This window comes from Acomys russatus, chromosome 25 (genome assembly GCF_903995435.1).
Source record: "Acomys russatus chromosome 25, mAcoRus1.1, whole genome shotgun sequence".
In the NCBI taxonomy this organism is placed as follows: Eukaryota; Metazoa; Chordata; class Mammalia; order Rodentia; family Muridae; genus Acomys; species Acomys russatus.
The window spans coordinates 40,644,157-40,668,114 of NC_067161.1; the positions used below are offsets into that span (position 1 = coordinate 40,644,157).

At 48.5% G+C, this 23,958-nt stretch overlaps 1 protein-coding gene across 7 annotated transcripts in view; it reads left to right on the plus strand.

Moving 5' to 3' along the window:
• Mprip (myosin phosphatase Rho interacting protein) overlaps positions 1-23,958 on the plus strand; it is a 121,972-nt gene extending 98,014 nt beyond the window's left edge. For 3 of the 7 annotated variants that reach the window (XM_051167794.1, XM_051167798.1, XM_051167795.1), the window contains 11 exons: positions 704-1,274; positions 3,094-3,210; positions 5,810-9,616; positions 12,617-12,764; positions 13,663-13,780; positions 14,797-14,956; positions 16,113-16,232; positions 17,340-17,426; positions 17,761-17,923; positions 19,938-20,023; positions 23,736-23,958. In XM_051167794.1, coding sequence (XP_051023751.1) covers positions 704-1,274; positions 3,094-3,210; positions 5,810-9,616; positions 12,617-12,764; positions 13,663-13,780; positions 14,797-14,956; positions 16,113-16,232; positions 17,340-17,426; positions 17,761-17,923; positions 19,938-20,023; positions 23,736-23,807 — 5,449 coding nt within the window. In that variant the 3' untranslated portion in view covers positions 23,808-23,958. Of the gene's footprint in view, positions 1-703; positions 1,275-3,093; positions 3,211-5,809; positions 9,617-12,616; positions 12,765-13,662; positions 13,781-14,796; positions 14,957-16,112; positions 16,233-17,339; positions 17,427-17,760; positions 17,924-19,937; positions 20,024-20,447; positions 20,514-23,735 lie in introns of all 7 variants that reach the window. The other 4 variants (XM_051167796.1, XM_051167797.1, XM_051167800.1 and 1 more) reach the window with 4 other exon arrangements.

Sequence of the window (23,958 nt, forward strand, 5' to 3'; positions counted from 1 at the left end):
ATTTCCCTGTTTGTGTGGGCTTGTGGCTACCTGAGTCACTGTCTCCTTGACAGTCTCAGCCTCACTCTGACTGATCTGTCATGCCTGGAGCCAGAGTGAGTTGCTTTTTAAATCGAGCTGATGGCATGTCCTGTTTATTGAAATCTCTGAGCCCTTCTAAGGAAGGTTAGTTCTCAATCATTCTGTCACTGCAGTGTGTAGGGTTGCTTCCTAACCAACTTCACCAAGTGTCTGGACAATGGCTGGGCCCTTCTTTCTTATGGGACTTAGAGAAGTCCATTGGCTTTAGCCCCATCATCCACATAGGACAGCCATGACACTCCTTGCTTATCACGACACTCCATTTTAAGGAATGAGAACTGAGGTCCCAGGATCTGGTAAGGCTCTTTTCCTTGCCCAAGAGAGAACCAACCAAGCACAAGTGGAACATTCTTCCCTCTACATTTAGAAACCACTTTGGGTCCGGGCACAGTGGCACACATCTGTAATCCCAGCACTCGGGAGGCAGAGGCAGATGGATCTCTGAGTTCGAGGCCAGTCTGGTCTACAAAGCAAGTGCAGGACAGCCAAGGCTACACAGAGAGACCCTGTCTTGAAAAAAGAAAAAAACCACTTTAGGGATCAGAATATATGTGGGCTGGCCCGGTGACCTGCTAAAATGTCCAAGCTCTCTGATAGGTCCTGTTTCCTTACTGCCCCACAGCTCATTGCCTGAGGAAAAGAGTAAAAGCACATCTTTTGAGACCTGCTCAAGGCCAAATGAGAAGCAAGAAGCTGTGCCAGGAGAGCCAGATCCTGAGCAGAAAAAGAGCCGGGCTCGAGAGCGGAGGAGGGAGGGCCGCTCCAAGACCTTTGACTGGGCTGAATTCCGCCCCATCCAACAGGCCCTAGCTCAAGAAAGGGCCAGCACTGGAGGATCTTCTGATGCAGGTGACCCTGGGTGTGTGGAAGCCGAGCCAGGTGAGCTGGAGCGGGAACGAGCTCGACGGCGAGAAGAGCGCCGCAAGCGCTTTGGGATGCTGGATTCTGTTGATGGACCAGGTATGGAGGATACAGCCCTACGTATGGACATCGACCGCAGCCCAGGGCTTCTGGGAACGCCTGACCTCAAGACACAGAATGTCCATGTGGAAATTGAACAGCGGTGGCACCAAGTGGAGACCACCCCTCTCAGGGAGGAGAAACAGGTGCCCATTGCCCCTCTGCACCTATCCGTGGAGGACAGAAGTGAACGTCTCTCCACACATGAGCTCACCTCTCTGCTAGAAAAGGAGGTAATGTGGGGCAGCTTCCTTCCTGCATGTAAAAGGTGACTCAGTATGGTCCTGGGGAGGAGTAGACATATGGCCCAGGGCTGTAGAGAAATGGGGTGGGCAGGCATTAGATGGAGGCATCCTAACATCTTGGTCCAGAGAGAGCCACATAAGCTAGCCCCTGTGTTCACAGCATAGAATGCTCATCAAATGTGTCCAGATTGCATCTACACGCACATTTATGTCTCACTAGTGAGTTCTATGACCAAAGAAGTTACAGGATGCATATCCTTAATCCAAAAGTCTCAAATGCTCCAAAATCCAAAAGACTTCAGGTGTCAGCATGACACAAACAGAAAATTCCCTACCATGAAGTTTTGTTTATATAAAATTAATAAGTCTTACACTATTGGGAACTAGGAGTTTGGCCCCAATGTTGCAGCATTTGCATAATCCACAAAGCCCTGGGTTCAATCTTCAGCATTGGCAAAACAAAGCAAAATGTCCAGATCACATATATAAACCAGATCATGTGTATAAAATAAAGATTTAACATGATTGAAGTTTATATTTAGATTTGGCCTCATCTCCCAAATTGCTCATTATGTATATATAGTTTTCTCCAGAATCATTTCAAAAGCAAAACAGCAACTCTAAAATCCAGAATATTCACATGAGGTGTTTGAGATGTGTACACAGCCTACATAGGGTTCTGTCTAACTGTTGCCCCTTTAAGGGCATCTTCCTCAGCAAGCTTCAGGCATATTCTTATACTTCTTTTCATAAGAGCCAGTTGAAGATCTGCCACATCAGTATACCTCTCTTTGCCTCTTTTTTTTTTTTTTTCTATTTTATTAAATGTATGAGCCTAATAGATCACTAGCACTAACACTTTGACTTTTTCATTTTCTATATTAAAAAATAATAATAATACAGGTAAAATGAAACAAGATTAATTCAAACACGAAATTCTGTTCTACCAAAATGAGCCCTCTGGCCTGCAGGATGCCTAGTCAAGGGTTTGTTGTTTGGGGTTTTTGTTTTTTTGTTTTTTGAGACAGGGTTTCTCTATGTAGCCATGGCTGTCCTGGACCAGACTGGCCTCGAACTCACAGAGATCTGCCTACCTCTGCCTCCCAAGTGCTGTGATTAAAGACATGTGCCGCTAACGCCCAGTCACATACTGAGTTCTTACCTGAATAGCAGTCTTGGGTTCAGTGTTTAAGACGCCACCCTGGTCTCTCATGGCCCAGCAGACTAGGGTAGCCTACCTCTATACAGCAGAGCATCAGCGAGGATCTCAGAATGTTGGGGAAAGGTGGATGCTAACTTTGAAGCTGTTGAAACAAGAATGTAGAACGTTTATAGGTTTCCATGCCTAATTTGATAATGTATTAAAATTTTATGTAGAATCTATTCTGTAAACCTGGTCAGACGGAATATTCAGTAGGGCCTGAAAGTGAGACCTACATGCCATGCCAAGGACCCCCACACAGTCCTCCTTCTGATAAAGATAGGAAGCCTTCTTTTCACAGTGGAGCACAGCCGCCACCACCACCACCCCCCACATAGGAGCCTTTCCACATAAGCTATTCAGCCAGCACAGTACAGCTGTGAGCCAGGGTGGAAGCTTTTGGGGGCTAGGCAGGGCTTACCTGAGGCAAGAACAGAAAATGTGTCCCTTGGCCACCAGAGGGGAGAAACTGTGCTGATGCTGTGTACAGAGCCATCCAGTGAGATGTGAGGCCCATGAACAATCCTCCCTGGCCCCCGTGGCCAGCTGCTTCTGCTTATTGTCATCATGTTTGTGAAGTGTATGTATGTTTGTTTTCACCAACAGCTGGAGCAGAGCCAGAAAGAAGCCTCCGATCTCCTAGAGCAGAATCGGCTTCTGCAGGACCAGTTAAGGGTGGCCCTGGGCCGAGAGCAGAGTGCCCGGGAGGGCTATGTGCTGCAGGTAGGGTGGGCAGCTGCCCAGTCAGTACTGCACCCAGGGGCTTCAGTGTGAAAGGTCTGCTCAGGCCCACAGGCTAGGAATGTGCAAACATGGCAACGCTCTGGTCAACGGGGACCAAGGCTCTTTATGCCGTGGCATTCTGTATACTTTCCTTGCTCCTAGGACATTCATTTGGGGGAATGTCTCAAATTTCTACAGCGGAGGATTATCTTTTGGTCATGAAATCATTTTGTGATCTCTCCTTTGGGCTTTCTAGACATTGTGCTTTTGTGAAAACTATGTGTATGTATGTTGTTTCTCATTATTTTCACCATAATGAGATTGGGCCCATTGTACGTATTGAAAAACTGGGCAATACAGCAAGCCAAGTGCCTTATTAGGACCAACAGCAAGTTAATGACAGAGCTAGAAGTACACCCCCACACACACACACACCCCAATTCCTTTTTACCTAGCCTAAGTTTCAGGACAATATATGACTACCTAGCCAACCTAATCCAACCAGCAACAGGGTGAAAGTGGTGGCAGCTAGGTGGTGAGTTGACAGCCCCAGGCCAATGTCCTTCTCCTCAGGGCATCTTCCAGACTCGTGCTGCATTCACGGATCCCGAGATCCCTGATACATATACGTGTGTGTGTGTGTGTGTGTGTGTGTGCGCGCGCGCGCGCGTGCGCGTGCACACACACACACACACACACACACACACACACACACACACACACACACACACACGTTGTTGGTTTTTTCCTTTAAAACACAATCTCAAGGTAGCCTGGTATGAGATGAGGACAGGTGGTGTGTGGTGTTGTCCTATAGCAAGCTTCCTAGGAGCCATCCTAACTCTGGGACATGAAGGAGACAAACTGTTGTCCTGAGTACTGCCATGCTGGTGGGAGAACAAGTAAGTGCTAGAGACAGTGGAGTGGGTGGAAGAACTGAACTGAGACTCCCCGCAAAGGCCAGGGATAAGATACTGGTTTTAGATTGGTGTTAGGGTCCCAGGTTCTAGTCTTGACTCTCCTACTGGTCCCGCAGTACACTCCTCCTCCCTACAGCAGCAGCCTCCTGCCTGTGTGAGGGGGAACTAGTGCTCTCCACGCACATTGAGCCTTCAGACCCAGAATCTCTCCAGGTTGGTTGTCGGCATGTCAGACCCTTGTACACTGACCTCAGTCTTCATCACCAAGTTACAAGTAGACTTGGGGTCCTTCACTCCCCTCAGCCGGAGCCTACTTTACCTTCATGCTTACCTCTCACACTGCTGCATGTGTTCCTGGCCTGCTATCTGTCTCTACTGCACCCTCTTCCCTTCCACCAAACTAACTGCTGTCCTACCTCAAAGCTTTTTGCCTGGAACTGCCCATGGTGCAGGTATCTCCCTTCTACACAGCCTGCTCAGAAAGCCTTTAGGGTGTTCATTCGGGCCATCTCTACTTTGTCACTTTCATGAGCCTTTGTCAGTTCCATTATATGAGAGTTGACTTCAGACTAGTGGTAAAGATACTGCCAAGGAGCTTTGCACATTGCTAACTTGTGTCTAACATGGACCACCATGTGCATCTACACTGAAGGCCCTGTTGGTCAACACCGGGCCGGCTTCCCGCTGAATCTAATGATGATTATCCCTGAGCCTTGGAAATACTTGCCCTGAAAAGTGAGAAGGGGCAAGGAGCCTTCGGGGCACTGAGGGTTCAGAGATGCAAGCTGGGGGTGGGGTGCTGTGCTAACTGCTGGGAGGGCTGCATGCTTTGGTGAACATGGTGTGGAACTGGGATTTAGCTGAGTGTCACATCTGTGGCTTCCCCACCAGCAGACTGAGGGAGCCTGGGCAGGCCAGATCCGAGGTGGGGCTCTCCTGACTTACCCATATCATATTGTCTCCTGTTTTGTATTAGCTCCGTCTCTTCTGTGTGTCTCTCGGTATGGGGAGTTTTGTTTTGGGTTTTGCATGTTTCACTTTTATTTGAGCTTTACGAAGGTTTGTTTTGTTACCACATTTTGCTCCATGATCTACATTCCCTTGTTCTGTCTTCTTGCAGGTAGAGATTAGTTTTCTCCTTACGGTGGAGGTCTGACTGCGCTTTCTAAAGGAAATGTTCCAATGTTACTTTGCTGACATCTCTCAAGTAGTTTCCTGCCTTCCTTCTCCTCCTATCATGGAAGGAAGTGACATCACTTTCTTGTGCCTTATGCCCTGTGCTGCTTTAAATATGTGGTCTAGATCCACATACTTTGTTTTGCAAAACAAGAGCGGTGTTCCTTTGTCCTTTGGTCTCCGTTACGCTTCTCAGTGTGTTCCATTATACAGCTTTATTTGGTTTATTTCTTCTAGATACTGTTCAGTTAGAGCTGTTTTTTTGATGTTTTTGTCCATGTGTTCTGTTTATGTGGAAACAGCTATATTTATAAAAGCAAACAAAACTATATTACTTTGGTTTTTTTTTTTTTTTTCTTTAAATAAAGAAAAAAAAAGTTGTGCAAAGGATTAAAGCCAAACCCACCAAGGAGCTATTCTATGATTGAACCTGGCCAGAGGTGTGACACTCAGAACAGGGTGGCCTGAGTGTTACTAACCAGTATCTAATCGGTTTTTTTAAGACTGAAGTGGCCACCTCCCCATCGGGTGCCTGGCAGAGGCTCCATAGAGTCAACCAAGACCTCCAAAGTGAGCTGGAAGCTCAGTGCCGGCGGCAGGAGCTCATCACACAACAGATTCAGACCCTGAAACATAGCTATGGGGAGGCCAAGGATGCAATTCGGCACCATGAGGCTGAGATTCAGACCCTGCAAACAAGACTTGGCAATGCTGCTGCAGAGTTGGCCATTAAGGAACAGGCTCTAGCCAAGCTCAAGGGTGAGCTGAAGCTGGAGCAGGGCAAGGTTCGTGAGCAGCTGGAGGAGTGGCAGAACAGCAAGGCCATGCTGAGTGGCCAGCTGAGGGCCAGCGAGCAGAAACTGAAAAGTACAGAAGCCCTGCTATTAGAGAAGACACAGGAACTCAGGGACCTAGAAACACAGCAGGCATTGCAGCGGGACCGACAGAAGGAGGTGCAGAGGCTGCAGGAATGCATTGCTGAGCTCAGCCAACAGCTGGGTACCAGTGAGCAGGCCCAGCGTCTGATGGAGAGGAAGCTGAAGAGGAACTATACATTATTGCTGGAGAGCTGTGAGCAAGAGAAGCAGGCACTGCTGCAGAATCTGAAGGAAGTAGAAGACAAGGCCAGTGCCTATGAGGAGCAGCTCCAAGGCCATGTGCAGCAGGTGGAGGCCCTGCAGAAAGAAAAGCTGAGTGACACATGCAAAGGCAGCGAGCAGGTACACCAGCTGGAGGAAGAGCTGGAGGCCCGGGAGGCCAGCATCCGCCAGTTAGCCCAGCACGTACAGAGCCTCCATGATGAACGGGATCTCATCAAGCAGCAGTTTCAAGAGCTCATGGAACGTGTGGCCACATCCGATGGGGACGTGGCTGAGCTCCAGGAGAAGCTGAGGGGAAGAGAAGCTGACTACCAGAACCTGGAGCACTCACACCACAGGGTCTCTGTCCAGCTACAGAGCGTGCGAACTCTCCTGAGACAAAAGGAAGAAGAGCTGAAGCATATTAAGGAAGCACATGAGAGAGTTCTGGAAAAGAAAGACCAAGACCTCAATGAGGCTTTGGTTAAAATGATTGCCTTGGGCAGCAGCTTAGAGGAAACAGAAATTAAACTGCAGGAAAAGGAAGAGTGTCTAAGGAGATTTGTGAGTGATTCTCCAAAGGAAGCCAAAGAGTCTCAGAGTACCACAGAGCCAACGGAGGAGGACAGTGGCATTTTGTCATTAGGCTCAGTCACCAGAGTATTTCCAAGCTTTCCCCACTCACAGCCAGAGGATGAAAATCCCGGTGCTGGCCTGGGGGAGGAGGGGAGCAGTGGTAGCCTCAGCAGAGAGGAGAACATGGTACCCCCAAAGTCTGTGGATGTGGCTGACAAGGAGGGGCATCTGCAAAGCACATCAAAGTCTGACCAAGGAGCCCCTGTAAAAAGGCCAAGAATCCGGTTCTCAACAATCCAGTGTCAAAGATACATACACCCTGAGGGGTGTGCAAAGGCCTGGACTAGCAGCACATCATCAGACACCAGCCAGGACCAGTCACCTTCAGAGGACAGTGCATCCTCAGAAGCTACCCCTAGCACACTCCCTGCAGCTGCAGACGCTGAAACATACATCTCTATAATCCACTCCCTGGAGACAAAGCTTTATGTCACTGAGGAGAAGCTCAAAGATGTGACTGTGAGGCTGGAGAGCCAGCAGGGCCAGAGTCAGGAGGCGTTGCTTGCACTGCACCAACAGTGGGCTGGCACCGAGGCGCAGTTGCGGGAGCAGCTCCGTGCCAGCCTGCTACAGGCTAGCTCACTAGCCTCTCAGCTAGAGCAGGAGAGACAGCAGAAGGCCACAAACATTGAGCACCACCCTGGGGAGCTAGAAAACTTCCAAGCCAAAAACAGCCAAGCCCTGACATGCTTAGAAAACTGCTGGGAAAAGCTAAGGTCTCTGCCATGGGCTGACCAAGAGGAGGGACAAGATGCATGTGCGGCCTCCCTCGCTAACATAGAAAGTATGCTTGCGGGTGCTATCAAGGCCCTTCAGCCATGGGCACCCCCTGCAGACAGGCCGAAGGCTGACCAAGAGAAGGAGCACCCCATGGAAAGTGGCATGGCAGCCCCTGTGCAGCAGCAGCCCTGCCAGCCCATACTGAACGAGCAGGAGCACAGGAAGCTGCTTTCCGCTCAGATAGTCCTGGAGGCCTCACTCATCAACCAAATAGCTGACTCTTTAAAGAATACCACTTCAGGTGTGTATGGCGTTCTCTGTGAGCTTTCTCAGTCAGGGGAGTGGCCACTGAAGGAAGAAAGTGCTGCCCACTCTGCTGGGGCTCCAATGGAGATCTGGGCTAAGAAGGTGCTGGTGAACAGTGAGTTCTGGAACCAGGTCGAATCCCTAAGTAAGCACCTAGGGACACTGGGAGAAGAAGCAGCCTGCATATCAGGAGACAGGCAGCAGCAGCATGTTCCCCAAAGTCTGGCTGATGCCACGTGGATTCGTGCAGAGCTCAGCTGTACCACACTGTCAGTAAGAGAATTGTTCCACCGTAGGCTGCAGAGCATACAGGAGACCCTACAGGGGACCCAGGCAGCCCTACAACAGCACAAGTGCATGCTGAGAGAAATCTTGGGAGCCTACCAAACCCCAGACTTTGAAAGAGTAATACAGCAGATCTTAGAAACCGTCAGGCATCCAACTGACAGGGAGGAGCAGGTACAGACATCCTGGGACCAGAGCTCATTAGGAGAGGTGCTGAGGCCAGGCACAGATGGCTCCCAAGAGCCTTTGCAGGCTTTCCGTCAGAGCCCTGAAGTCCTTGCTGCCATTCAGGATGAGCTGGCCCAGCAGCTGCGAGAAAAGGCTAGCATCCTTGAGGAGATCTCAGCTGCCTTGCCATCCCTGCCTCCCACAGAGCCACTTGGGGGTTGCCAAAGACTTCTGCAGATGTCGCAGCATCTTTCATATGGTGCTTGTCTAGAGGGCCTTGGTCAGTATTCTTCAGTACTGGTTCAAGACGCAATTATTCAGGCTCAGGTGTGCTATGCAGCATGCAGAATTCGGCTGGAGTATGAAAAGGAGCTGCAATTTTACAAGAAGGCCTGTCAGGAGGCCAGGGGGGCTTTGTGCCAGAAGCGTGCAGAGACAATTGGTGCCCTAAAGGAAGAGTATGAAGAACTTCTCCACAAGCAGAAGAGTGAGTACCAGAAGGTTATCACCCTCATTGAAAAGGAAAACACTGAGCTCAAGGCCAAGGTGAGCCAGATGGACCATCAACAGAGATGTCTACAAGAAGCAGAAAGCAAACACAGTGAAAGCATGTTTGCCCTGCAGGGCAGGTATGAGGAAGAGATAAGGTGCATGGTGGAGCAGTTGAGCCACACTGAAAATACACTGCAAGCTGAGCGTAGCCGGGTCCTCAGCCAGCTAGATGCTTCAGTCAAAGATAGGCAGGCTATGGAACAGCAGCACGTGCAGCAGATGAAGATGCTGGAGGACAGGTTCCAGCTGAAGGTCCGAGAGCTGCAGGCTGTTCATCAGGAGGAACTGAGGGCCTTGCAGGAGCACTACATGTGGAGCCTGCGGGGAGCCCTGAGCCTCTGCCAGCCTTCACACCCAGATACCCTGCTGGCCACCAGGCCGTCTGAACCCAGAGCTGTGCCAGCAGCCAAGGATGAGGCCGAATCCATGACAGGGCTGCGGGAACGTATCCAGGAACTGGAAGCCCAAATGGATGTCATGCGAGAGGAGCTGGGCCACAAAGAGCTGGAGGGTGATGTGGCCACCCTGCGGGAGAAATACCAGCGGGACTTTGAAAGCCTCAAGGTCTTTAGCACCATTTATTTTTCAGAGCCAATTCTCTTTGGTGACACCAGAAAGGGGCCATTGTGTGTGGGCAACTGAGGTCTTAGAGCTGGGATAGGAGATGGTTCTTAACTCTGAGCTGCTGTACAGGCAGAACTGAGTAACCTTGTAGTGTTTTTCTAATCCTGATCCAGAAGGGAAGCTAGCAAGGAAAGCAGCATCCTTGTGGAGAAGGAGAATATGGTCTTCCCACTGTCTGTCCTTGCTCCAGGGGCCTCTCCACATCGTTCTTCTTCTTACCCTCACAGAACCCTTTCTGGCTTCAAAGTTGAGGCATCAGTTTGAGAACGGCCTCACATCTCTGAAGGGCAGGGTTAGGGCTTCACAACACAGGAATATTTGCAAAGCAATGTCAAGGAAGAGTTGGCACTGTGTCTGAGAAGGTTTGCCCACACTCTTTATCTCCCAGGCTGCCTGTCATGCTTCTGTGGACACCCCTTTATTTTTATCTTAGACTACAATGTGTATAGCTGCCTGGCCACAGTCGTGGGGGATCTTAACCATCTCTTAGATTCCAGAGGTGGCCTGGTAGCCGTGTCTTCATCTTTTTCCCCACTGGAAGGTGAACAGGCCCCAAGGGTGCCTGCAGCAGATTCCAGCTGTCTTTTTGCAGGGAGTGTTTCTGCCACAGTGTCCTCGCTCAGTGGGGCATCTATGACTGTTCCCAGTACCCTTTTCCTCCGTCCTGAAGGGAGATGATTCAGGCTGGAGCTTTTCCTTTGCCTCTGTATGATCACATAACTACTGAGCAAACACAAAAAAGTTGATGAGATACCTGAGGTGCTGGTTTTCACCATTCTTTTTCTGATCTCGTACAGACCTTTTAAAACCCATTAAGTACTGTAAGAAAATTTCAAAATGTGTATTCAGTGGGTCTTTGAGGAGCCTGGGCACCACTGGCTGTTCCTGTTTGTACCTGCAGTAGCCTCCACTGCCTGGGACAGCAACACCATAGTCGCTTAGCCGGATGTCAGAATTCAGAATGCTTGTGCTGGGCTAAGCGTTACCTAGTGGGAAATCACCTTTAAAACAAAAGGTACAGGTTGAGAGTAAGCATCAGGCTGTGCCCAAGAACTTCAGGCCCTCTGTGGGACTTGTGGCATAGATGGACACCAGACCGTCTTGAGAGAGCCCAGCAGGGAACAGGTCCTCTCTGTTTTTCTGCCTAGATCAAGGAGCCCTGGCTGTTGTTCCTGCCTCACCACCACTTGCCATGAGTGCGCTTGCTAGTCATTGAAGAATTTGTTGTGAGTCTAGGGATGATTTAAAACTAAAACTGGGGAGACAGCTCAGCGTTTAAAGTGCTTTCCAACAAGCATGATGACAGGAGTTTGGATCCTCAACATCCACAAAAATGCTGGGTGGGCATGGTATGGTGTGGCCCCCCCTTGTAATTCTAGCACAAAGCGGATGGAGACAAAAGATCCCCCAAAGAAAGCTAGCTAAATCAGCAAGCTCTGGGTTGAAGTGAAAAATTTTTATAAGGTGGACGTGATCAAGGAAAAACATTCGATGTCAACCATCAGCTGTGACTTCCATGTACATGTGTGCACATACACACTCAGTGGTTTTGTTGTTGTTTGTTTGGGGTTTTGTTTTCCTTTGTGTTTTGGGGGAGGTGTTTTGTTTTGGAGACAAGATTTCTCTGGGTAGCCTTGGCTGTCCTGGAAGTCACTCAGTAGACCACGCTGGCCTTGAACTCACAGAGATCCATCTACCTGCCGAATGCTGGGATTAAAGGCATGCATCACCACTGCCTGGTACACTCAAATTTTTTTAAATTGGTTTACAAAGTGACAGTTTTGAAACACAGTGGACATTCTGTAATAAGTCTCAGTTAAACTTGAAGCACAGTAAATAGGCTGCATAAAATTATCTCTAGGCTGGTTGGAGGTGACTGGCACAGCACACACACTGTAAAGTTGCTGAGTAGAGGCTCTTGGTAAGTGATTGTGAGGCTCAGTAAAAAATTGTCAGAGTGTGGTGATTGGATACTTGGTGTCCTTTGTTGAATCCATTGGCAAAATGATGGGGTAGGAATACAAAGTTAGAGCCACATTCTTCCAGTATTTTGGGGGGGGGGTTGTTTGTTTGTTTTTATTTTGGGGTTTGGTTTGATTTTTGAGACAGGTTCTTTCCATGCACCCTTGGCTGTCCTGAACTCAGTCTAGACCAGGCTGGCCTCGAACTCAAGAGATCTGCCTGGCTTCCAGTGTTTGTTTGGTTTTTTGTTTTTGTTTTTGTTTTTTTTGTTTTTTTGTTTTTTTTTAATCACAAGAAAGCCTGCTTTACCCAGAAGTGGCTATCACAAGTTTAGGCAAAATGACCCACATTCAGAGTAGCTGTGAGCTGCAGGGAACACAGGGTATGTACTACTGCTTGGTTGGGGAGAACAACCCTGACAGGCCAGGCCTAGGGCTCTGGAGAATGAGGAATGACTTCCCCTGGGACTCACATGTCTGCTCTGCCCTTGTGGGTAGCATGCCTCTCCTCTCCTTTAAAAGAGAAATGAAGAAAAGAAGGCACAGGCTGGCAGGAAAGATGTTGGCACCTGCTCTGGCTCCTGTGTGAATACCCTTGAGGTTTAGTAAAGAGTTGAAGCTCCCCGGCTCCCAAGAATAACTCCTGTCTGCCCCAGCCCACAGAGGATGAGTTGGGCTCTCCAGTCAGGTTACCCTTTGTTTCAGGAGGAACCTCACTCTCTTCAGCTAGCACATTTGTCAGGGTGTGCCTGCTACCCTAACCAGTATAGGCAATACATGTGCCACCTGGTTGTGATGCACGTAGTTCCCAGGACAAAGGATGTATAGCTGCACACAGCCTTGGTGCCTGATGCTAGACTCACCAGCCACATCTTGAAACGATGTCAGTTCCTAGACCAAGCAGGTGGCTAGCTTATTTATTACACAGGACAGCCACTTGGAGGCAAGAAAAACCAATAAGCCCTCTTCCATTTCACAGGCTACATGTGAACGAGGCTTTGCCGCCATGGAGGAGACACATCAGAAAAAGATTGAGGACCTGCAGAGGCAACACCAGCGGGAGCTCGAGAAGCTGCGGGAGGAGAAGGATCGCCTCTTGGCTGAGGAGACAGCTGCCACCATCTCAGGTGGGACTAAGTCCATGAGCCCAGGCATCCCCTGTCTTGGGTTGAACCTGTAGTCCAGAAGAGGACTTAGCCTTAAAATTGCTTTTCCCTGAGATTGATGTTTCCTCTTAGTAGGTATGAGAGGGCAGGATCTCTATCCCAGGCCATTCCTAAACCACCTTTGTAGATGAAGATAACCCTGAATTCATTCTCCCCCTTCACCTCCCCAGTGCTGGAGTAACAGACATGTACCACCCCACCCTATTTATGTATTGCTGGACACAGAACATGGCCTCATGCGTGTTCAGCATGTGTTGAACCAAATTGGTACCAGCCCTAACCTAAAACTTCACTTTGAAGTCAGTTAAGGACTAGCTTAAGAAATCTATTGAGAGCCTCCGAACTGAGAGCCAGTGCTCCAGGTGTTTTATGACAGTGCAAGGCTGGTCCCCAATAGGTATCCATCACTTGGGAGTACTCTTATTCACCAGAGTACAAATATGCGGTAACAGCCCCAGCAAGTGTGTCTCACCCATATCGTGTTGCAGTTTCTTCACATGATTAATGACAATACAGTGGTGTCTGTTAGCATCAGGGAAGAAAGAACAGCAGCTCCCCGACATTCCTACTCATGTATGAATATAACACTGACATTTACCTGATCATTGTGGAGTTTTTCTAGCATCAAATACCACACACCTATGGCCCTCCCAGGAGGGAATTAGTTGATGAATTCTCTCAGACTTTGTCTGTCCCAGGCCATCCTGCTTTGGAGTCCCGCTACTGCAGCAGTCAGTGTCAACGGGGGATAGACAGCACACTAGCCTGTCCTTAGTCTCCTGGAGGAATAATAGAGTAGAAAGAGACACTGCCAATAGTAGCCTACATTTTGGTGCTGAGGAATGTGTCCTTTCTGCAGCCATTGAAGCCATGAAGAATGCTCACCGAGAGGAGATGGAGCGGGAGTTAGAGAAGAGCCAGCGCTCTCAGATCAGCAGCATCAATTCAGACATCGAAGCCCTGAGGCGACAGTACCTGTGAGTCACCTAGCCCCGTGAGAGCCCTGAGGCGACAGTACCTGTGAGTCACCTCGCCCTGTGAGAGCCCTGTGGAAGAGAGCTACTTTCCCAAGCCTAAGATGGCTCTGAGGTTGTTCCTCAGGAGGGGAGGAGACTGTGGTTCTAAGGACAGCCATACTACCTTGTTCTCCCTCCACTTAAATTAAGACTGATTCTCTAAGATGCCTGGAAACAAATGTAACAAATGGCATGTAAAAATCATAGCTTACGCTAGGCCTGATGCCATATATTTGTAATCCCAGCATTTAGGAGACTGGGACTGGAAGATTGCCACAAATCCGAAGCCAGCCTGAGCTATATATGTAGACTCTTGTTCCAAAACAAAACACAGTGCCTTCCACTTAATTAGGGCTGACTGCAGACGCCATCCCCCAATTTGTGCACACTGCTACTGTATCAGAACCTTATAAGGAGCCAGGGTCTGGCTGGTGTTTATGTCTGGTATACAACAGCTGTTTGTGGCACAAGTGGCTACAGTTAGTGTTCTGGAAATCTCACATGAACTGACTACATTGGGTAGCACCAAGTGGGCATTGAAATACCTTGTGAATTTTCCCTTGGTAGGAGTCATACTGCTAGGGACCCCTGAATTAGTGCTGGGGTCTCTGGGATGTGCCAGGGTCTAAAGCAACAATTCAGGAATTCCAGTGGTCATGCTTGCTGGACCAGAAGCTCCTTGGCTCTGCTTTGGGGGTTTGGCCCTTCTGATATAGGGCTGGTTCCCTGTTGTGCTTCAGTGTCCGTGCTTTGAAATGATACCAAGAGGGCGCTGTCCACCTCTGACATCGCTCTGTTGTCACACTGGTTCTGCCTCCCAGCTGCATCACCAGAATGTGCCAGCTGTGGATAGCACAGCAAAGACAGAGTCATTTCTGCAAAGTGTCCTTGACATCCTGTGGGCAGACACTGTACGGTCAATGTCCAGCTGCCCCAGTCCTGTAGTTGGGGCAGAGCTAAACGTTCCCTCTCTGCAGGGAGGAGCTGCAGTCAGTGCAACGGGAGCTGGAGGTCCTTTCAGAGCAGTACTCCCAGAAGTGCCTGGAGAATGCACACCTGGCCCAGGCGCTGGAGGCTGAGCGGCAGGCCCTGCGGCAGTGCCAGCGGGAGAACCAGGAGCTCAATGCCCACAACCAGGTAAGGCCAGGAAAGGCTAAGCCTCACCTTCCTAAAGGCTAACCTCGCCATGGTACCACCACGTGTGCCCTTCCTGAAATTTCAGAATCTGGTGACTTCTCTAAATCTCTGTTCTCTAATTGGAGTAGCTCGGGTCTACCTCAGAGTTAGGGCCTCCTGTCCTCCAGTGCCTGGGCTTACCCTCTCACAGTTGTTTCTATAAGACATGTTCTTAGAATTCAGTGCTTCTCAGGAAATAGGGGTTCATAAGAATCCCAGCAGGCCCAAATGAGTGGGTTGTGATACTGAGTTCAATATAAACTCTTCTCCCATGCTTGCCCTCTCTGGCTGCTCAAACCACACTGCACTGGGTGATCACTGACCCACAACAGTGGCTTGAAGAAGAGCACTTACAGGCAGAAAGGAGGCCTGAGCAGTGTGGAGGGACAGAAGGAGAATGGTCTCCAGGAGCTCAAGTGGACAAGGCAACACTGCCCATAGCAGAACAATTTACTTATTTAACTTACTTTTAGTTTTTCCAAGACAGGATTTCTCTGTGTAGCCCTGGCTGTCCCAAACTCAGAGATCCACCTCCTGAGTGCTGGGATTAAAGGTGCGCGCCACTGACTGGCTGGAATGATCTTAATTTTAAGGTCCATGGAATCTTAGCTCTAGAGACACAGTTGGCCCTTTGCTTCTGTGAGTTCTGAGTCAGTAAACTGACCACTGATAGATAATGTTCAGGAGAGAAAACAAACACATTTGCACTGGTTATATACTATTTTCTTATCACTGCTCTCTAAATAACAGTTCAACTAGTACTTAGGAATTACATGGTATTGGGTAGTAGATGTAATCTACAGACAATCTAGTGGGAGGATGCATATAGATATTGTATGTCATTTTGTAATGGGACTCGGGCATCCATAGAGTTTGGTGCCTAATAGGGGCCCTGGAACCAATTTCTCACAGGTCCTAAAGCCTTACACAGCCCGTATGAACAGCTTTTATGTAGTAGCCACTTCAAATGTCTACTTTAAACATAGCACTGAGCATGCACAAGGCTTATGGGCTTCATTCAGGCGTCTACACACTACTGTGAGAAGTGACCTCCTCTGGTATCCAGGCAACTGTGGGGGTGGGGGTGGTCACTGTTGTGTTGTGCTGTTATCCCCAGGAGTTGAATAACCGCCTGGCTGCCGAGATCACACGGTTGCGGACACTACTGACTGGCGATGGTGGCGGGGAGTCCACTGGGTTGCCTCTCACACTGGGCAAGGATGCCTACGAGTTAGAGGTACTGTGAGAAGCTAAGCACTGCCTTACTCAGGAGTGCCTGAGTCACACAAGAGCTCGTTAGCTTAGAGTCACTGAGGGGCCAGGTGTTAAGGCAGGGCCAGAAGGGGATGTAGTTCAGTACTAGAGCTCTTGCTTAGAGTGTTCAAAACTCTGGGTTCATCTCTAGCTCTGCAACAACCACAAAAAAAGAAAGCTTGAAATTACCATGTGTGAAAGCTGTAATAAAGTCCAGTCATCAGGATAGCTTCCCTTTGACTGCCCACAAGACTAGTGTTGTAAAGTGCCCTACTCCAGGGCTCCGGGAATGCTGCTGCTCTCAGATTGACTCCTCAAAGCCCAGGATGCTCATTTTTAATCAGAAAGGCCCATTCTGCAGTGCCATAGACGTGTAATCCCAACTACTTGGGGAGCAGCAGCAAGAGGGCTACAGAGAAGTCTGGAAAGAAAAGAAAACAAATAACACTGTTGAAGGGAGGGAGGAAAAGCTCCAGTGTGTGAAGGCTGTGGTTCTCAACCTGTAGATTGAGACCCTTTTAGGGGCACATTTCAAATATCCTGCATATTTGATATTTCCATTATAAGTTCATAACTGAAGTAGCAACAAAATAGTACTACAATTGGGGGTCAGCACAACATGGAGATCTGTATTAAAGGGTCGCAGCACTAGGAAGGCTGAGAGCCACTAGTGCAGGGCATCCTCAAGAAGGCCCCAGTTGGGGTAAGATTTTCCCTTATAGATGGCTCAGACGCTACCATACTGACAAGTGAACAGGAGGAGCTGGGTAGTGTCTGCAGACATTCCTATGAGAACAGTGTGCCTAGGCCTTGACAGCTCCATCTCAGGGAGCAAGCAAGTCAGTAGTGGGAACTCAAGGTAGTTCCTGTGACTGCGGCCCCAGGTTCTCAAAGCTAACAGAGCATTTTCCCCTTTCCGATTCTGCAGAAACATTGAGCAGTATTTAAATCATATATTCTGTTAGGTGGCAGCAAGGGCGGGGTCTCTTCCAACGTGTGTGAAGCAACTGTCTGCCAGCCAACCTCTCTGTATGCAGACTACGGATCCATGGTTTATGAGAATCAGTCCTTATTTTCTCTATCCTCATAGGTCTTGTTGCGAGTCAAAGAATCAGAAATACAGTACCTGAAGCAAGAGATCAGCTCCCTCAAGGATGAACTCCAGACAGCCCTACGAGTAAGGGCCATATGTTTGGAAGCAGGGCAGAGAGGGGTGAATGCTGGGAGGCCTGGCCAGGTCCTGCTGGGCTCATCTTAGCATGGCAGGCCACTCTACATGATCATGGTCCCGAAGTCAGATTCCCTAAAACATCCCCTGTGCATATGCCTCAGAAGTGAACAAGGAAGCCCTCCTGGCCAGTCGGGTGGTGATGGCTCCTGTGTTTCCAATGCATTTGGATAGGGACAGTGATACATACAAGAACACCATGTGGGTAAAGTGACACTTGGTCTGCCAATCAGGTGGGTCTAGTTGGACAGCTGCCACTCATGTCCGTCCCTTTCTTCTCTAGGATAAGAAGTATGCTAGTGACAAATACAAAGACATCTATACAGAGCTCAGCATTGCGAAGGCCAAGGCTGACTGTGATATCAGCAGATTAAAGGAGCAGCTGAAAGCAGCCACAGAGGCACTGGGCGAGAAATCTCCTGAGGGCACTACTGTGTCAGGATACGGTGAGCAGTCTGAGCGCTACTCGTGAAGATGTTTTGGCACTTGAATTAAACCCAAAAAATTCTGTTGTCCTCTGCCATCCCAGATTTCCTTGGGGGTAGAGTGGGGGCACATGCACAGGCCCCAGGGGACCTGCTTCTCCCTTAGCTGCTTCACACACAAACAAGGGTCTTATGTATAGTCTCTTTCGGAAGAACTTCAGCAAGTTCTTGCTAATTCCTTGATCTAAATGTTTTGCCATAAAATCTTTGAGGGCCATAAGCAAGCAGAACAGGAGGAACCTACCTTCTCGAGAACAATGGAACTGACCTCTTTCTGTACCGGCTAAGAACATCCAGGCACTGTACAGAGCAGATGGACAAGAGGCTGCAGAGCCACAAACTTACTATTGGACACTTTATGAAAATTTATGATTTCATCTTACCTTCATGGTGACCCTTTCTTTTTTTATTATTTTTTACATATACATTTATATTATTATACATATATAAAATAAACTACATAGAGCAAGAAGAACCACGATACATTCGGTTATTATATTAATGTTACATCTTAGTGTTTTGGCTGTTCGTATTTGACAATCTTGAAGAAAACATTTTCCTATCTTGGTGAGTATCATATCTCATCTCTATCAACTTAGGTGACCTTTTCTTTATAAAAGTCCCACAAACAGAAAAATCTGCCCAAGTCCCCTAATATCCCCGTAGCTCAACTTTCCTTCACCAGCAAGTTTAGGAACAGTAACCATGACAGTACTCACACATACCTAATGGAAAAGTCCTCTGCATTGTTTATGGGGTACAAGCATCCACTTTTCTGGAATGCAGCTGACCACCGCACAATCTAAAAGTGAGTACCATAGTCGCCTTGGGTAGGAAACCCAAGAAGCCAGGGCATTGGAAGGACAAACTGCTGTAACTGGGAACTGTCTGTCTACGCCCCTGACTGTCTGAAGAGTGTAGACAGGCACCACGGCAGCATCCCACCGCACTGCAGAGGGCTGAGCACCGACCATGGCCGGCAGGCCACTGCACAGTGCAAACGGGTTATTGGAAGCTGCACAGTGGCAAGGTGTGCAGTTCTTATGAAGACAGGAAGATGCTTTTGTGTTGATACAAAGAGAAATTTGTGAGATTTTAGTGAATAAGAATGAAAACCCTGGGCTGGAGAGATAATAGCTCAGAGGCTGAGTGCTAGTTACTCTTCCAGTTCAATTCCCTTTAACCACATGGTGGCTCATAACCATCTAGATTGAGATCTGGTGCCCTCTTCTGGAGTGCAGGCATACATACAGGCAGAACACTGTATATATCTTTAAAAAAAAAAAAAAAGGCATGATGGCACACACCTTTAATCCCAGCACTTGGGAGGCAGAGGCAGACGGATCACTGTGAGTTCGAGGCCAGCCTGGTCTACAAAACAAAAATCCTGTACCCGGGGCTGGAGAGATGGCTCAGCGATTAAGAGCACTGACTGCTCTTCCAAAGGTCATGAGTTCAATTTCCAGCAACCACATGGTGGCTCACAACCATCTATAATGTGATCTGATGCCCTCCTCTGGCCTGCAGGGGTACATGCAGGCAGAGCTCTGTATACATAATAATAAATAAATAAAATCTTTTTTAAAAAAAATCCTGTACCCATGAAATACTATGGTGTGACCTAGTGTACATCTTTGTCATATGTATTTAAGGCATTATAAGGACTGTTTTCTTGATGGGGTAGATCATGAAAAGATTTGATCTGATTCTGTTTGATACCAGTCCTATGCCAGGAGTAAGCTAGAAATAACAAGACCAATTAATTAGTCTACCCAGCAGTCAAGGTCCAACTCAAGAGGAAGAAACCCTATCCTTTGCAGACAGCACTGTATGACTCAGGAGTTGCGCCATAAACCCTGGTGGGATCCAAGAAGAGCATACTGTGGATTGGTACTGGAGTTTGAAGATGTCTTGGTACACTGTAGTAGTGGACTCAGAACCTCCCACACATCTAATCAGTCTTTTGTTCCCTCAGACATAATGAAATCTAAAAGCAATCCTGACTTCCTGAAGAAAGACAGATCCTGTGTTACCCGGCAACTCAGAAACATCAGGTCCAAGGTGAGTGAGGTCCAGCTTATAGATTAAGTGGGGCTAGCGTGTGCTGGAGAGATCAAGCCCTAGCCCACTCACGTAGCCACACTGGGGACAATTTCTAGTGGCTTTAAGGTCCATGTCCATGTTCCACATCATCAGAACTATATAGGGGCCAGGGCTTCAAGAAGCAAGACATGAAGAGATTCAGACTTGAGCCTCACAGAAGGTGGGGTAAATCTGACCTCTCATCCAGCTCTACTGTTTGTCTGTTTTCTGCACATCCTTGCATCACACTGAACTGCCAACCTTGAAGAGATGAAGTCAGTGATACCCAGTGTGCTCTCAGATGGGCGTGTATCTGGGGGGACGGGTGGAGGGGGCCTGGCCAGCATGCTGCATTTAGAACTGATTGTGTGTGTGTCTTATTTTTTGCTCTTTCCTCTGACAGTCCGTAATTGAGCAGGTCTCATGGGATAACTGAGTCGCGCCCGCTTCCAAGTCCCCTGTCGTGTAGGTAAAGCACTTCTCACTCTGCCCACTACCTGCACATGCGGCTCTGCATGCACTGCTCACACCTCCATAGCACACCTCTGTAATTACCTTCATTCATCCTTCTCCAGCACACACACACCCTCCACAGGAGATCTCAAGAACTGTCCTGGAATTCTAACCTCTTCACAGAGCTGAGCCTGCCCAGGGCCTCCCCAGCTTGACGGGTGGGCACAAGCCAGCATGCATACTGGGTGACTTGCACGGCACCAAGCTCATGTCTCCTCTCTTGGAAACAAGTTGCAGGGAGATGGCAGATACCCACTGAGCCTGGAGGACCTCACCCATCTAGTTAGCAGCAAGGCTGCTTGGGGGAGACACCTACACATTGTGCTTTTTTGCGTGGAACTAATCAATACTGCATGGGTAGAGTCTGAGAAATTATTTTGTTCCTAGGGGCCTAGCAGCCATACACATAGAACTGAACATGACCTGGGTTGTTTTTATGCAATACAAAAGCCTGTCGCTCCCATAAAAGGTGGCAAGGTTGGCCATACTGAGGTCAGTGCCAGGGATACTGTGCCCCAAGTATGTGTGTTGACCTTTATACAGTGTTAACAGCTTAAGGACTCTGGTCTGGTTGTTCCCAGTGGCAGTAAGTACCCAGGTGTGCCTGTTCCTGTTGTACATGAAACTTCTACCTTCCAGCAAGGTGCAAGCCAACAAGGGCCATTAGCTGGAGGTTCAGAGGAACAGTTTTGCCCTTAAGAAAGCCCAAGAGAAGGCTGGAGAAATGGCTCAGTGGTTAAGAGCACTGACTGTTCTTCCAGAGGACCTGGGTTCAGTTCCCAGCACCCATGTGGCTGCTCACAGATGTCTATAACTTTAGGGAATCTGATACCCTCACACATACATAAATAAAATCATTAAAAAATGAAAACCCAAAAGAGAGCCAGGCATGGTAGCACACACCTTTAATCCCAGCACTCTGGGAGGCAGAGGCTGGAGGATCACTGTCAGTTTGAGACCAGTCTGGTCTACAAAGTGAATCCAGGACAGCCAGGGCTGCACAGAAACCCTGTCTCAAAGTCAGAATAGGAAAGGGACATCCAGGAATGGACATCGTGAGGAAGATAAGCAGTGAGGTGTGCCACCTCCATGTGAACTTGGGACAGACACAGCTCAGTAGCAAAGGACTGCAGGGTGGTAACACTAGGAACAAGGAGCCTCCGTTCTAGCTAGATCTCTATAGCAAAGACAGCTACTGGGGCTTCCGTGCTAGGCAGGATCACTAGAGTATACAGTGCTAGGGTCTCTCTGCTGATGGAGTCACTAGAGCCATGGAAAGGCCATTGGGTTTCCAGATGGCACCTGACTGTAAGAGAAAGCAGAACAGAGAACTGGTTCTCACATGACTTGCCCGGTTCCATTGTGTGCTTTGTATCTGACCTCAGCATCATATACACATCACGCCCCCAGGAAAGGTGCAGCCCAAGATGGCATCATGCCTGTGCTGCCTCCATTCACTTGGAGCTTCCCACCAGCTCTGTAAAGATACTGAAAACTAGCTGGGTATGATGGTGAACGCCTTTAATCCCAGCACTTGGGAGGCAGAGGCAGGCAGATCACTTTGACTTCAAGGCCAGCCTGGTCTACAAAGTGAGCCTAGGACAGCCAGGGCTACACAGAGAAGCCATGTCTCGAAGAACCAAAAAAAAAAAAAAAAAAAAAAGACTGAAAACTATGCTGTTGTGATTGGGACCTCCCTTGGATGCTGTTTCATCTCCCACCTCAGTTAGCATTCATAGCAGCAGGATGGCCTCTTCTGAGAGATTCTTCTCAAGTGTTGTGATGGTGTGGGTGCGGGATGCTACACCCTGAAGTAACTAGCTATCACCTGAGGCCAGAGGACTCAGAGAGATGGCTTATCTCAGGGTGGAAGGGACAGTGGGTCTTCTCCACTCTCTGTCCTGAGAATGGGCAAGTGCAGTAACTGGGTTCACATCTCCCCTCGGGGTCAGTTGCATGTAGGGCCACTGTGGCTATCTTGGGCCTGCTCCTATCACCTAATGATTTTCCTTGTTGGGCACATGGAACCCAATCCTAGAGCATGTTCTGTCCACAAGAGTCTCAGGACAGCCTGACTGACAGTAAGTCTTCAGCTAGAACATTTATGGCAGTACCAGTACCCCTACTCCCTTGGGGGATACTTTGGTTTGACAGGTTGCTGGGTGATAAGCCAAAAGGCCTATGTAACATCTCTTGGGAGTCTGGCTGCTGTGGAACTACCTGAACTCAAGGGAGATGAGACTTCAAAAATAATTTGAAGCAGGTGTGGGTATCACTATTCACAGGTTAATATTTAAAAAAAAAAAAAAAACCTCATTCAAGGACAGCCTCAGCTATATGAGAATCCAACTCAAAACAAACAGACCCCCCCCCCAAAAAAAAAAAACTCAAGTTATTACAGGGAAGCTGGTAGCAAGAGACACCAAACACAGCCCAGATCCTTACTCATACCCTGCAAGAAACCAGGCCTCAACCTCCAGAAGCACCCTGCCAACCAGTTCCTAATATAACCTCCATTCATGTCTAGGCTAAGCCTGACACAAAGGTTGATTACCAACAAGAATGACTACTGAGTAGTCAGATCCAGACCTGGGCATGCTGAAATATGTTTATTGCCAGTTCTCTAGGAACTGCAGTTTCTTTTTTGTTCCAGAAATGAAAGCTTTGGGGAGGGGGAAGATATTTAAAGCAGAGGTGCTATAAATATTCTGTTCCCCAGTTAGTAAAATGTCTTTTACCTTAAATACCAAGATCACAGGAGAAAGTCCCAGTTCTCTCTCTCTCACACACACACCACTTGTCATTAAGGCTATAAGTTCATAAAGACAAAGGAATGAGACATGCATACTCCATATAACAGGAAGAAAGATTGGTGGCCAGGTTTCCAGTTCTCCGTGTTTTTGTCTGAAGAACCAACCAGTCCTAAGGCCAGAGTTCAGTTATGACACATGATCTTGTTTCTCTTTTATTATTTGTCCCCTTTCTCACCCAAGTAAGTTTCTACAGGAGAACGCAAACTCCAGTAACACTACTTTTCAAGGGATCTTCTCAGGGCCTTCTGCCCTCGCATGCCCACTAATCTCAGGATCCTTCAGCCTGCACCTGCACCTGCTACTGAAATCAAACTGCCACAGCTGCATCAAGTCCTAATTGCTTCTTCCTGCTCTGTCTCCACCAGAGTCTGAAGGAAGGCCTGACGGTGCAGGAGCGCTTGAAGCTCTTTGAATCCAGGGACTTGAAGAAAGACTAGCTGCATCCATTCCACCTGACACATCCCTGCTGGTGGCAGCACAAGCCAAGTGTGGCTTTCATCTGCATCTGTGCTTTCACTGTTGCCATCATTAACTGTGGGTATGGATGCATGAGAGACTGCTGTGTGGGGTGTTTGCTCCATCCCCTGC